The following is a 13,332-nucleotide window of genomic DNA, read 5'->3' as shown; positions in this document are numbered from 1 at the left end:
TTAGAGAAGTACAAAAACATTGTAAAAGACTCAGAAATGTGTATAAAATATTGTAGGGTCGAGTAGTTTATAGTGCAAAATGTCGAATGCTGATAATCTACCTTGTACCTCTCCAGAAAATGCTGAAAAAGCGAAAGAGACAAGAAAGAGATAACAGTGGTAAATGTCAAAATAAGTGTCAAGTGAAAACGCCTAGGCGTGAAAACAGTGTTTTACTCCATGTCTGATAAGTCAAACTTTTACTTGTGTCATTTAGTAATAAAAGTGGTCACTTTTGTGACGTTTGCGGATAAAATAAGTTTAAATAAATCTGAGACATGTTCAAAATTTTTCCTCGTTTTTTTTTGTTAATTTCGACTAAAGTTTATTGAAAACGGTTTATATTTTGTACTATACCTATGTAAAATGTTCCGTGGAGTCAATTGGTGCCGAGAAAACTACAAAATTCTTCATGGTTTAGAAATTATTCTCGAATTAATATTTTTACTATTTTTGTCTTTACCAGCGATTTTCTCAATAACTTCAATGATCTTTTTTATGAGATAGGAAATTAAAAATGCTTCCAAACGGTAGGTACTAAACTTAATGGGCTGTCGCTAATAATTCCAAAGTTATTGGCAATACATTATCGCTCCGGTACCTAAAATTGTCCAAAATTGTGTCAAATCTAAAAAAGTAAAACTTTAAAATTCAACCAAATACACTTCCCAGGGGTCCAAGAGACTTAGAAAAGTACAAAAACGTTGTAAAAGACTCAGAAATGTGTATAAAATGTTATATGATAAGTTAAAAAAAAATTGTTGAGTTTTATTAATATGAAAAGTAAAAGTAGAAAATTTTCCGATTGTGCTTCGTTACAGAAGTCACTAATAAAAAACTAAAATTTAACATCTAAACTTTTAGGGTCAGTTTATTAAACTATAATTCGTTGTTAAAAGTTAATACACACGATTAACCCGTGAATCTGAGCATCTAGTTGAAGCTCCCTATAAGAAATCTTTCCAATTTTTTCATATTTTATTCAAACAGAAAAAAAACAACTCACTAACAACTCATTAAACAGAAATAGTATATATCATTTTATTACTTTTTCTGATTTGTGATACCAAAATGTCACTTTTTTTCTAATCTACAATACAAAATTTCTTTTAATTTAATTTCTACGATATAAATTTAGAATTTTCTATCAGTTTGCTCCACTACTAATTAAACTTATTATCTCTTGTAAGATTTATATCGAAACGATATCAGTTTTCTTTTGTGTAATTTTTTCCAACGCTACACAAGCTAAAATCTTCGTTTTGTGTCACTCGTGAAAATTTAATTAGTCCCATTTGCGTGTGAAACTTTTCTCTCGCCCCCAAAAGTATGTATTATCATTACCACTGTTTTCCCAAGTCCCGTAAAAGCCCTACAAGCTAGTGCTATAAAAGACAAATATTGATTTTCGCGTCAGAATATGCATGAATAAGTATACACAAACGTAATTTCATACCTGTTTGAAATATGCATCAGTCACGCATACTTGAACGCATTATTAATAATCAATTTGGTGAGCGTTTGTTTGAGGGTAACTAGAGGTTTTAATTCGCGAGAGAAAAAACAATGAGGAATAATTACGAAGGTTGCGTTTCAGTTTTCACTGGCACTTGGATTTTTAATTTCAGTTGAAGAGTATTATTACATTTTTAGATAATTGGAAAGTTCAAGAGCTTCAATTGTGCCGCTTGCAGACTCAATTTAAATAAAAATGGGCAGAAAAAAATCGTTTCTTACATCGAAATTATCAAAAACATAATTAAACTTATTAATTATGGTTGCTCCTAATTTTCATTGTAGCTACGGCCGATTAAATTAACGAGTTTTGTTAATTAGGACAAAGGAAAATCTAATAACAGTGGTCCCTAAATCTGACTCTGGTTCCTGATGTGTAACAAAAGTTTGACATAACGACAAGTTGGCACGAAATTTGCTCATTACTATAGGTTTAAATTGCAAGTTAATTATTACAAATCAAGAAATACATAATTATCTCATTTTGTTAAAAAATTAAAAACCAATTTAAACAAAATCATAATAACATGAACAACATTATTACATTAATTTTAATAGAGAATTGCCATTTTATTAATAATAAAAAATATGAGTCTGCACTACAACAATAATTATTAAAACATATCTCTCATTACTAATTTAATAGCTTATTATTTCGCACACGAATTATTATTTCCTTGTTAATTAAAATTTGGTTTTGGTAATAAAAATTTAATATTAGTAATCTAGCCATATTTCTGTCACTAGTGCAATAAAACAAAATTTATAACCGCCCTATTGAAATAATCCAAAGATACATTAATATCCAAGAGGTATTAAAACGTAATTAAATGGCTCTATTTTCCACTAAAATCGAAAATAATTGGCTTATTTACTTACTCCTGCCCGACATAAATGTTTATCCAAGTAAAAATAAATGTTTATAACTGTGTCAGCTTGTGGTAAAATGCAATAAATCTTCGTTTCATTCAAGAATCGATCAATTACCAAATGGAATTCGTGTAAACTGATAAATTCCTTAAGAAATTAAAAGACCATTTCAGTAAACACTCTGTAATTAAAACATCGTCTCGAACACTTAATAAACCAATTAATTCGAATTTGAAGAAACCTCCGTCGTCTGCCAAGACAAGAATTATCATGCCTCTCTTCTAAAACCTCTCAATTCGCACCTACACGCTCGAAAGCATAAAGTTATTTCTTAACGACATTTAAGCTCCCTTGTGAGATGATTTAGGGCCGAAATATTTTCTTTCGCTTACGTTCACCCTCCTCAAATTGAGTTAACTTATAATATCGAAGTTTTATAAGACCAATCAAGGTTCTAATTATTCTGGTAAAGAGCCACTGGCTTAAGATAAGGCTAGAGTTTGATTTATTTTAAAAAATTGACAATAATGTAATCAGCGTCATTTTAATTAGTTTATTAAACTGAAATTGATGCTTCAGATCGCTGGATGGAGATAACAAGTTTGTATTAAATTACAGAAAGTTTTCAATTTATCGAGATCTTTGCTAATTTGTGTAACAATAGAAACGTGATCTAAGTACAATTGAATACGAGTAGGAGATATTCAGGTTTCGTAGAGCAATACAGCTATCAATTTTGTGCTCATGTACTCTTTTTTTAACAATATTTGCATTTTTTTCGAATGCCCATCATTAAATTTTCAAACTTAGTCAAAAGTTCATTTATTGTTTTTACTTTTCTTTTCTATATTCTTTAATGTTTATTTATCTATATTTTTAAATTTCTAAATTTCTTTCTAACGTGCGCCTTTTTAAAATTTGCATTTTTAAAACTTATAAATGACTGTTACATGTATTTTATACCTGGACATTAATTATGAAATAACTTTTTTTTTGGTAAATACTCATTTTGCATGATTTATCAAGTCGAAAAAAGCACTATTGCAGATTAAAATTCGTCGAAAAATTAGTCATTTCCTGATTTTTGCTTTTAATTTTTCCATTTTGCGATCGAAATTTCAGCTGCTGCAAAATTGCCCCAGATTTCAGTCGCCTGAAAGCATATTAAACGATGCCCATCCGTCTTAAAGCATGCGGAACAAAAATTCAAATCTTATCTTTCCATTTCACGAGCTTCAGTTTCAAGTGACATTTGGTATAATTTCGTCCCGAGTCGCTTACACTTCAGGTGCCTTAAAGTCAGATCGCTATTTCCAGACCACTTAGAGAAGTTTGAGAGGTTGACTGTGTCCATCGATCGATAACATCACCCCCGGAGAAACGGGTAGAAATATCACCATTTCCTCTTCAATCTGTCATCGCATATTATTAAACATCTTTTATGACGCGTCCAATACCAATCTCGTTTCAATTATACACACTTGGAGGGTTACTTTTAAAAACGGGAATGTGCAAACAAATGCGAGAGAATTTTAATTCCTTTAAAGTCGGGATTAAATCTGATTTCACCCTTGCGTATACTCGGAATAAAATAAGCGACAAGCACGTATTTAATACGAGTTTTTCAACTGGCTTAAAAGTTTTTTAAATATAGATCGAGTTTAATATGGCGGGCAGGTGCTTCTGACAGTGCTTCATAATGTAGAAGATCATATTTTACCGTGATTTAATACCACAGTCTAGGAACTCAGCAAAGTCAATAAAAGCGATTTTATTACCTATATCTTTAAATATAGAAAGAAAATTGTATTTTTTTTCTTTCTATAACAGCTCGAAACACTAAACAACAGTGAGAGATCCATAAATCAAAGAAAAAACCAAACTCGGGAACCGTGACCATTTATTTCATTTTTATCACCAAAAGTCAACTTTTACAAATACATACTGTTCATAAATTTGTTAAATTATCTACTCTTGTCACTTTTCACTTTCCAACTGTTTCATTTTTGACTTTTGAGAAAATATACCTACAGGCTGTTTCCGCTAAACTCCACATTAAAAGTTTTGGGAGTTCTAACAGTGATATTTATCTAAAATTTTGAATATAGCCATATTCGTTTAGCCGCATTTTCTTTCACTAAATGAAAGAAAATTTAACTCTGCATCGATCTGTATCAACATTCCCTATACCTAAATTTAGTGATTTCCAAGTTATTTTGACTTTTATAACAATGGAAGAAATTCATTACTACACATCCATAGTAATTCTCGCATAGTTTGCCACGGAAATATTTCTCACTGCCATATTTTTTTCAAAATTGTGTTATTCTTTTCGTAAATACAAGTTAAATTTATTTAATCTAAATTGAATAACTTTGATATTCTATTTTTTTTTCTTATTTATATGACAACCTATGCTAAAATAGCTATGGCCAGGGCCGTACCCAAGGGGGGGGTTAGGGGGTTCACCCCCCCCCCCCCCCCGAAATGCTGAGCACTTTGTTATATAGTGTTATAAGTGTTAAAAATTTGTTTTTTTTGTAATTTTAGTGAGTTAATTTTAAATTTTTGTGAATTAATCTTTCATGTGTTAATTATACAGTGTTTCATTTTTATTGTTAGGTACAAATTTAAATAGTTGATAGAATATTTAATTTTAAGACAAAAATGTTTCGAAAAATGCTATGAAAGAGAGCTACACTCCCTAAAAAAGGTACGTTTTTTAAAAGGTTTTTCCTAATATTTCAGAATAGATAAAATTACAAAATTTGGTATTTTTATATGTACACCTAAACAAATGCCAAATAATAAAATTATTAATCAGGGGCGTCCTAAACAGTAAAACAAATTTAATTTTTAATTTTTATGCTGTTTATGGTCTGTAACATAAATTTGTAAACCGATTTTTACTAAAAATCCGTAAATTGTATCGGAGAAACACAAAAGACCTTTTTTATGAAAAACTATGAAATTTTGTTCCTGAAAGTGGCAAGAAACCTCAGGCAATATAGTTAGAGTAAATTTTTATCCTAATCCCATCTAGTTTAGGAAGCCCGTAATTAAAAATTTCAACATTTTATTTTTGTACTTGTTTAGGTGTATGTACCAAACTTTGAATTTTTTTCTAAAATGATTTTGGAAATATGGAAAAAAACGTTTAAAAGGCGCACCCCTTGCGTAGCATTTTTCGATATATGTTCATAGAAAATTTTTGTTTTAAAAATGAATATTCTATCTCCTGTCTAAATTTGTAACAATAAAAAGTATTAAAAATTTATTTTATTTTTTGTTAATTTTGTGAGTTAATTTGTATTTTTTTATGTTTAATTAGGATCTCTTATTTCAATTTAAAATACAAACGTGTACTTAGAGATTTTTGCTTTTTAATCCGCCTTCTTTCATTTCACCAACAAGAAATTTTAGATAAATATCATTGTTAGAATTCCCAATACTTCTAATGTGGGGTTTAGCCGAAATAGCCTGTATACTCTGTGTCACTTTTACAATGATCAATATAATCAGTTACTATCCAAAACAAAAACAGAAATTTTGTAGTAATAAATTTTCCTTTATTTGTCCACGTTTCTGCCATTACTACCCACTGTAATAATGTTGGATAATTTTAACCCTAATAAAAGTCGATTTGTAGCCCTAATTTTTAAACCATTTATCTTCCCGACTAAAGCTCTGCGACATCACAATAAAAATAATTTTTAAGGTAATTTATTAAAACATTTTTCATGTATCAATTTGCTTTTTCTAATTTAAAACAAATTCATTTTGCATTATATCTAACAGAATATACTGTATGTAGTTAATTCAAACAAAATTTTGTAGAACACAAACATCGCATTATGTAAAAATACAACCAATTAGCATAAAAAAACGACAAATAAATATTCTATTGACACTGAAATGATCGATGAATGCGGAAGTAGACAATTTGCGTCATTTTCAGACAGTTTTTCCCCATTTAAACCATTTTATTTAACGAGGTGTAATTTATTACTAATTATCACAGGCTTTAAATTTTGTTCAATGACATTTAAATAGGCTAAAAGGACGGTTTTCAACAGTTTTAATTACTAGGTTCAAAAGCAATTATTTATTTTTTCATAATTTTCACTTCACATAAATTGTTTTTAAAATGTAAACTGAGTTTTTATGTTTGTGGAAACTGACCAAAAACAGCGGAATTTTGTGTGAAAAACATTGAATTTGGTGTATTTTTTAATGAAATGGAGTCCCTAATTTGATTAATCCCTTCTTTAGTCAGGGATTAAATCTGTTAACTCCTCAGTGCGAGCATTTAAGTCCCAAACATCTTACATTAATCCCATCGAAGGTATTAAATCGAATTATTTACGACATTCGGTGGCATTACCACCACTAAAGTCATAACTTACTGCTCTACTACATATTGGTTAAATATATGAATTCAGTAGAAATTCAAATCTCTTTATATCAAACATACGTTAGAATTTCGCTCGTAGCTTACGCAAATACCACCAATTTCAAAGCAACAACAAAAGTAAATAAACTTTTTCATATTGCAATTCATCGTGGAAACGTCTGCAATTTCAAACAAATTCATTATTCGCCCAAAATGATTTATTTTTCGCATAAATGAGCGGGATTTAGCGAATTAAATTTGTCAATACGAAATAAATTATTCAGCAATATGGAGATTTTTTTTCAGTCAGTGAATTCACTTGACCCTAGCCATAAAATTCGAGAAAAAGACGTGAAGGTATGACATTTAAAAGCGTGACGGTTTCTAATATCGCTTCTTCCACGTTTTCATATGTCACACAAATAGGAATATATGAGAAAATTGCATTCCCCAGTATTGTTTTTATATAATTTTATAAAACGATTTTGAATGAAGTTTGAACCGAGGAAAAATTGTTGCTTGAGGAGACGTCAAATGTGACAGTTTCCCAATTTTCTTTATCAAAATCAAACAATCGGCTCGAATTTCCTTGATAAGAAATCGGAAAAAACTCGGTTCAGAATGTAATCATATAAAAATCATATTTTAGCAGTCATTTCGAAATCTACTACAATTTTTGGAAGGTTGGTAACAATGTCAATAACCAGTAAATGTCAAACATCAATTTGCATTATTTCGCGGAAAAATATGAAATTTTAAAAGTTATTTCAAACAGTACAGAAATAGTAAAATATAATTAATCAAAAATTGAACAATTTCATTATAAAATGAATAAAATTCAGTATAATTGAAAACAGCTTTAGTGAAACTAGTCTTGACACCTCCCGTTTAGACATTTTCATTGTTGGTGACTGTACCTACATCTATAATTAATGTGATGAATATCATTGTGCGAGATATTTGCCCTCATCCCGCATCTTAGTTTGAATATAAATTTGCGAAGCGAGTAATTCGCAAAATCATTGATTTGTCAACTTTGGCTTATAAAAAAAATATTAAAGCCCATGGAGCATCGCATATGAGCATAGAATAATCCTCGGCGTTATTTGAAACTTTTATAAGTTTGACGAATTATTTACAGTGACGTTGTACCGGTTCACAAGAAGTTTGTTCAATGCTTAATCCCCCAGAGTCGAACTTATCCACTTACATATGTTATATACACTGTGTGTACAAAATTTTTCGCAATTTCTTGTCACGTCTCTAAGTATTTGTCATTGTCTTCTGTCTTATTTCGTCACGGGGTTAAAAAATTTCAAAGTTTGTTGCCTCGCTTTGGAATACTAAACGGGGTTTGTTTTGCAGTTGAAGCGTTTGAATAAGTTTAGAAAATATTCCGTGTAAATTTGAGAGTCGTTATATGTCTGAAAAAGTGTGTTTTTAATTAGTAATGGATTTAATTCATTTCAATGATTTGCTTTAACAAAAATATTAAAAATGAAAAACTCGCATTTGTGCTATTTTAATGTTCGGTTATTATCCTCAATGGGACATTTTCTCCAGATATAATTAAATTGCAAATGAAAGTGCTTCCAACACAACTGGGTGATAAAAGGATAATCTGTCTTAATGTAACAGGGATTAAAAGAATAATAATAATTTTTACTTCGTAAAAAAGCGTAAATATTAAAATAATCATAGAAAATCAGAGAAAAATGTTATTGTTGAAATATTAGTTCCCACAAAAAGTTTTAAAATACGTTCTAAAACTCTTTTTGACTAATAGATAGTTCTTAATTTTTTTCAAAATTCTGGTTTTCCAGTATTTTTTTTGACCTTAAACTCACCACAATAAGAAATACCTAGACTTATTTACTACAAATCATAGTTACAAATAAAAAAAGCTCTATTTTTATAAAAAAAAACAATAGGTCGACATTTGATTGACAGTTGATTAACCATGAAAATCAGTTTGTTGGAACAAATAATACAGGAAATTATGTTATACGTTCAATTAAATCAAAATGGCCTAGAGTTTAAAGTTAAGCTGACAACATTGAATAAAATAGAGACAGAAGATAGATATGTCAATTCTCATAGCTTCTGTCTCAATGTTTGTCAATGTTTCTAACCTACTTTCAAAGTTTCGAGGCGCTCAGAAATCAATTTAAACCCATAATATTATATGATAAATTTAAAAGTGACCAGAAAAAAAGCGCACACGAAAAATGCGCTCAGGAAAAAAACTCACAAAAAAAGCCCACAAACATATGTGCCCACAAGAAAAAAGCCCACACAGAAAAAAGCTCACATAAAATAATGTTCACAAAGAAAAAAGCCCACGTCGAATAAAACTCACACGGAAAAAAGCTCACAAGGAAAGAAACGCACAGTGAAAAAATCCCACATGGAGAGAAACCCACACCGAAAAAAGCCCACACGGATAAAACTATAAGCGGTTCTTGTTGTAAATGGGTATTACGTTTTCTCTCTAGTTTCTATTCGTTAGTAAACTTTTTTTGTGCTCCTCTACTTTAAAAATAACATTTTCTTTCAATTTACAGGATAGTAGTTTTATTTTGCGGCAACTTTTCAAATTCACAACTCGCTTTGCTGCGAGAAATTTGAATAGCGTACTGATAATTTTTTTAAATAAAAAAAATTAAGAAATAAAATTGAATTGACATTGCCCAAAAAAATTTGCACCATATCAAAAATTTTCTAATATAAATCTTTATCAGATCGGAGTGGCGACTCGGAGATGACAAGCGATAAGAATTTTAAAAAAATACAAAAGTTCAGTCTGTCAACTACTTTAAATCGCTTATTATTATTATTATTTTTATTTTTGGTAGATATATATATGTTCTATAGTTTCTGGGTTCTATAGTTTTGGGTAATCAAATTTTTTATAAAAAGTAGATATAATAGTGTGCTATTTAACATCAAAAAACTGGGGACGGCGGCTTGGGGGCACACAAAATTTTATACAATACTTATTGTCAGTTTCACCAACGATAAATAAATCGTCAGACATAGTTATATGAACAATATTTTTTCTTTATTTATTAAATAAAAATTTGTTTCACTAGTTTCACCAAACTTTCTTTAATTATTATCAAGTTAGTTACCTGAATACGATGTTTTGAGTAGTGACAGTACAAAAAATGTTAAATTTGGGAGTTGTGCGCGTTACTTTGTTAAGAAAACTAATTACATTGAGTCATAACCGCAAAAAAAAAGAGGCAGAGATTGTTCCAAATCTGGGGGCGAACTGACGTTGTCAAAACTGACTAAATTTTGACACTAAAAGTATGTTCAAAACCACTGTTATTCTTTAAAAAAATAATATAAGTAGGTATGTACTCATACATAAGATGAAGAATGATATACAAATTATTACGTTTTTAAAGCATAAAAATAATTTTTAACAATGACATTTCTAACAATCCTCGCCCTCAAAATTACTAGAGCAAAATTCTATTTCATCGCTGCTATCGTGGTTTATGATAAGTTCACCAGATCTGGAATAAGCTCTACACTCTTGATTTTACACTTTTCTTGAATAGGATTACAGCAAAAGTGTATTCTAAAACATTTTTATTGGCATCTGATCGATTATAAATTCCTCCACGGCAGCAGAGATTGTTTTTCCCTGTGAGTTGATTTTCTGTGAGCTTTTTTCGCGTGGGCTTTTTGAAGGTTGGGCTTTTATTCATATAAGTTTTTTCTGGGTGGGTTTTTTTCATTGTGCGTTTTTTTCTAAGTGGGCTTATTTCTTTGTGGGTTATTTTCTGTGTGGGGTTGTTTCCAAGTGAGATTTTCTCTCAGTTCTATGTGGGCTTATTTCTATTTCTGTGTGGGTTTTTTTCCGTATGAGTATTTTTCGGTATGAGCTTTTTTCCGTGTGGGCATTTTGGCATTTATCTTGTGGGCTTTTTTCTATGGGCTTATTTCTTGTGCGCATTTTTCGCGTGGGCTTATTTCATGGATTCCTTGTAAACATACATTCTTTTTTGTTTTATATCAGAGTAGTAATGTCATTCAGGCACAGTCTTACCACACAAATTGCCAAATTCCCATAACCTACTCTGATCTAAAACAAAAATGAATGTTTTTTTTAATAAAATAATTTTTAAAAAAATTTCATTTATTACTTAAATTAAGGCAACAATTAGAAAATTCTTCTTCGTAGAGTTAGTAGGAGTATCTAAGATCTTTAATAAGGGTAGCTAAAGTACTTTTTGTAATAGACAGCAGGTTCAATGAGCCGCAAATGTCAACGCTAATATAAAAATTGTAGGTTTTAAAAATAAATTAAAAAATATGGCGGGATGTTTCCTTATTTCATGTTTTATTTTTTATTAGACTATTTCTTCAAGTTTAAGAAGTAACCTCAAAAATTTTTACAACCACTACTGTTACCTAGCAACAAGGTAGTTTTTGTCAGGTTTGACTGTGAATGAGAGTTTGATGAATAGCTAAATCAAAACTGAAGATTTTTCTCTTGAACTCCGTGAAAAGTGTAATCGTCGCGTTATCAGTTCACATACAGGGTGTTTCAGCACTCGCGTCCCAGAGAAGAATTTCAAGTAAAAACTTCTATTTGTCAAAATTATTTTGCAGAAATAAATAGGGTCAAAGTGCAAAAGCTAAATTTTTATAGATAGAATTTTTTTAACATTTTTTCCATATTCCTGATGTCTTACCTTACAGTGTTTTTCTTTTGGTTATCCTCTTTTGTCCAATGTAATTCACTATTTATCAAAACTATTTCATTTGATATATTAATGTCAAAGAAGGTGGGAAATAGTTTTGAGAAATAGTGAAATACATTTGACAAAAGGGGAAAACCAAAAGAAAAACACTATATGGCAATTTTCTTTCAGGCGCGAGTTCTGAAACAACATGTATGTGTAAATAACAATTAAAAGCTCTCATTCCTTGAAGTAAATCTTCCAGTAGCTAAGAGCCTCTATAAATTCCACTGAAGCTTTTATCTCAAGAGTGTCATAAATAGTTGCAAAAACTGGCGCCAAATTAAAGCCTCATGCGTCATAATTGCCTGATTAAAAATGACAAAAGTGTCGTCTAACCATTCAAATAGCGTCTCGATTAGAAATTCCTGCCATATCTTCGTAATTGCGCCTGCTTAAAATAAAGAAAATATGCATGATGTGGTTGAACCGGAACGGACACTTAATTTTTACCATATACCTGACCGGTGCGCCCACGATTTCAACCCACGAAACACCAAGGAACGTTCCTCAAAACACAAATTGAAAATTCTTTACAAACTTCACACATTTCTTTGAGGATTTATTTTTCGGAATTTAATCCCGAAAGATTTGATACTCTTGGATGAGTCAAGAAAAATAAATTGAAAAAAAAGTAATATATCTTGGGAGATTATTCGTACCCCATCACTTAGTAGAGTTTGTAATGAAAATATAAATTAAATTCCAAGGACTAAATTAGAAACTGTATAAACACAATAAAACGGTTAATAAATTAATATGAAGGATATGTTAATCCTGCAAAGAACATTGTGGGTGTAATAGTCGCATTATTATCCTTTAAAACTTTGACCCGAATTTAATAAGGAAGAAAAATATATTTCCGCTCGTACAATTCCCTCAAACTTTACAAACTGTGGTTCTACCTTTTGTCAATCGCCGTTATCCATTCCATATCTCTTGTGGTTTTTGCACAATTTCAAATAAAATTAAGTGAACGAAATATCGCGGCGTTTCAGCAACATCACGATATAACCCGAAACATCAACAAGCGAGCAACAACTGGCCACACGCTGACTCTAGCATCCGGTAACCGGAGGAATGCGCAAGGCAGCAGCAGGATTGTACTTACCTTCCCTCATTTTTACAATTTTGTCCTGATCCTGTGCATGCGATACAAATGCAGCTTATAATCAAACAAAATGATACTCCTGTAAAGTCTTGGTTTTAGAGAGCTTTTTGGCAAGTTTGGGCAAGTTTAAATGTGACCCGGATTAATTAAAAATCACAGTAATTTGTAACACAAATTGAACAAAAAGCTTATGTGAATTTAACTAAAAAAGTGCATCTGAGCTTTTACAAGCTTTTAAAATGATTGGAAAAACACAGTAAAGCCTCATCACACAGTGGTTTTAAAATGCTCTTAATATTAATTAATGCATAAGTATTAAGAGTTTTTATTGTGGTTAATTTATTTTGATAATTTACAATCTTAAAAATAATGTTTATCAAAATTGCGTTCAATTAAATTCGTGATCCAAGTAGCCTGTAATTCTCAAATTAAGTTTGCAGCTCTGACTAAATATAAAAATTATCTCCACGTTATGCAATGTTACCAATTTAATTTTAAAGTCAAAAACAACTTTGACTAAAATTTTAATTAAACGGATGTTTAAATTGGCAAAATAATCACACATTTACAAAATAAATGCGGAAATAGCTATTTATGCAACAAGTTCCAAATGAGCGTGTTTTTTGCACTAGACACAACGCGTCGTG

General features: G+C 30.4%; 1 protein-coding gene across 1 annotated transcript in view; it reads right to left on the bottom strand.

Moving 5' to 3' along the window:
• The window catches only part of LOC123010954 (rap guanine nucleotide exchange factor 4), a 68,631-nt gene extending 55,998 nt beyond the window's left edge, over window positions 1-12,633 (bottom strand). The window contains exon 1 of the mRNA XM_044408173.1: window positions 12,480-12,633. Within this exon, the coding sequence (XP_044264108.1) occupies window positions 12,480-12,508 (29 nt within the window). The 5' untranslated portion in view covers window positions 12,509-12,633. The remainder of the gene's footprint in view (window positions 1-12,479) is intronic.
• Window positions 12,634-13,332: the final 699 nt, after the last annotated feature.

The sequence above is a fragment of the Tribolium madens genome, unplaced genomic scaffold, assembly GCF_015345945.1.
Source record: "Tribolium madens isolate multiple individuals breed KSU strain unplaced genomic scaffold, Tmad_KSU_1.1 Scaffold_19;HRSCAF=116;Tcas5.2_LG9, whole genome shotgun sequence".
NCBI lineage: Eukaryota > Metazoa > Arthropoda > Insecta > Coleoptera > Tenebrionidae > Tribolium > Tribolium madens.
Note: the sequence above shows the minus strand (reverse complement) of the source record. Positions and strands in the feature narration are given on the sequence as shown.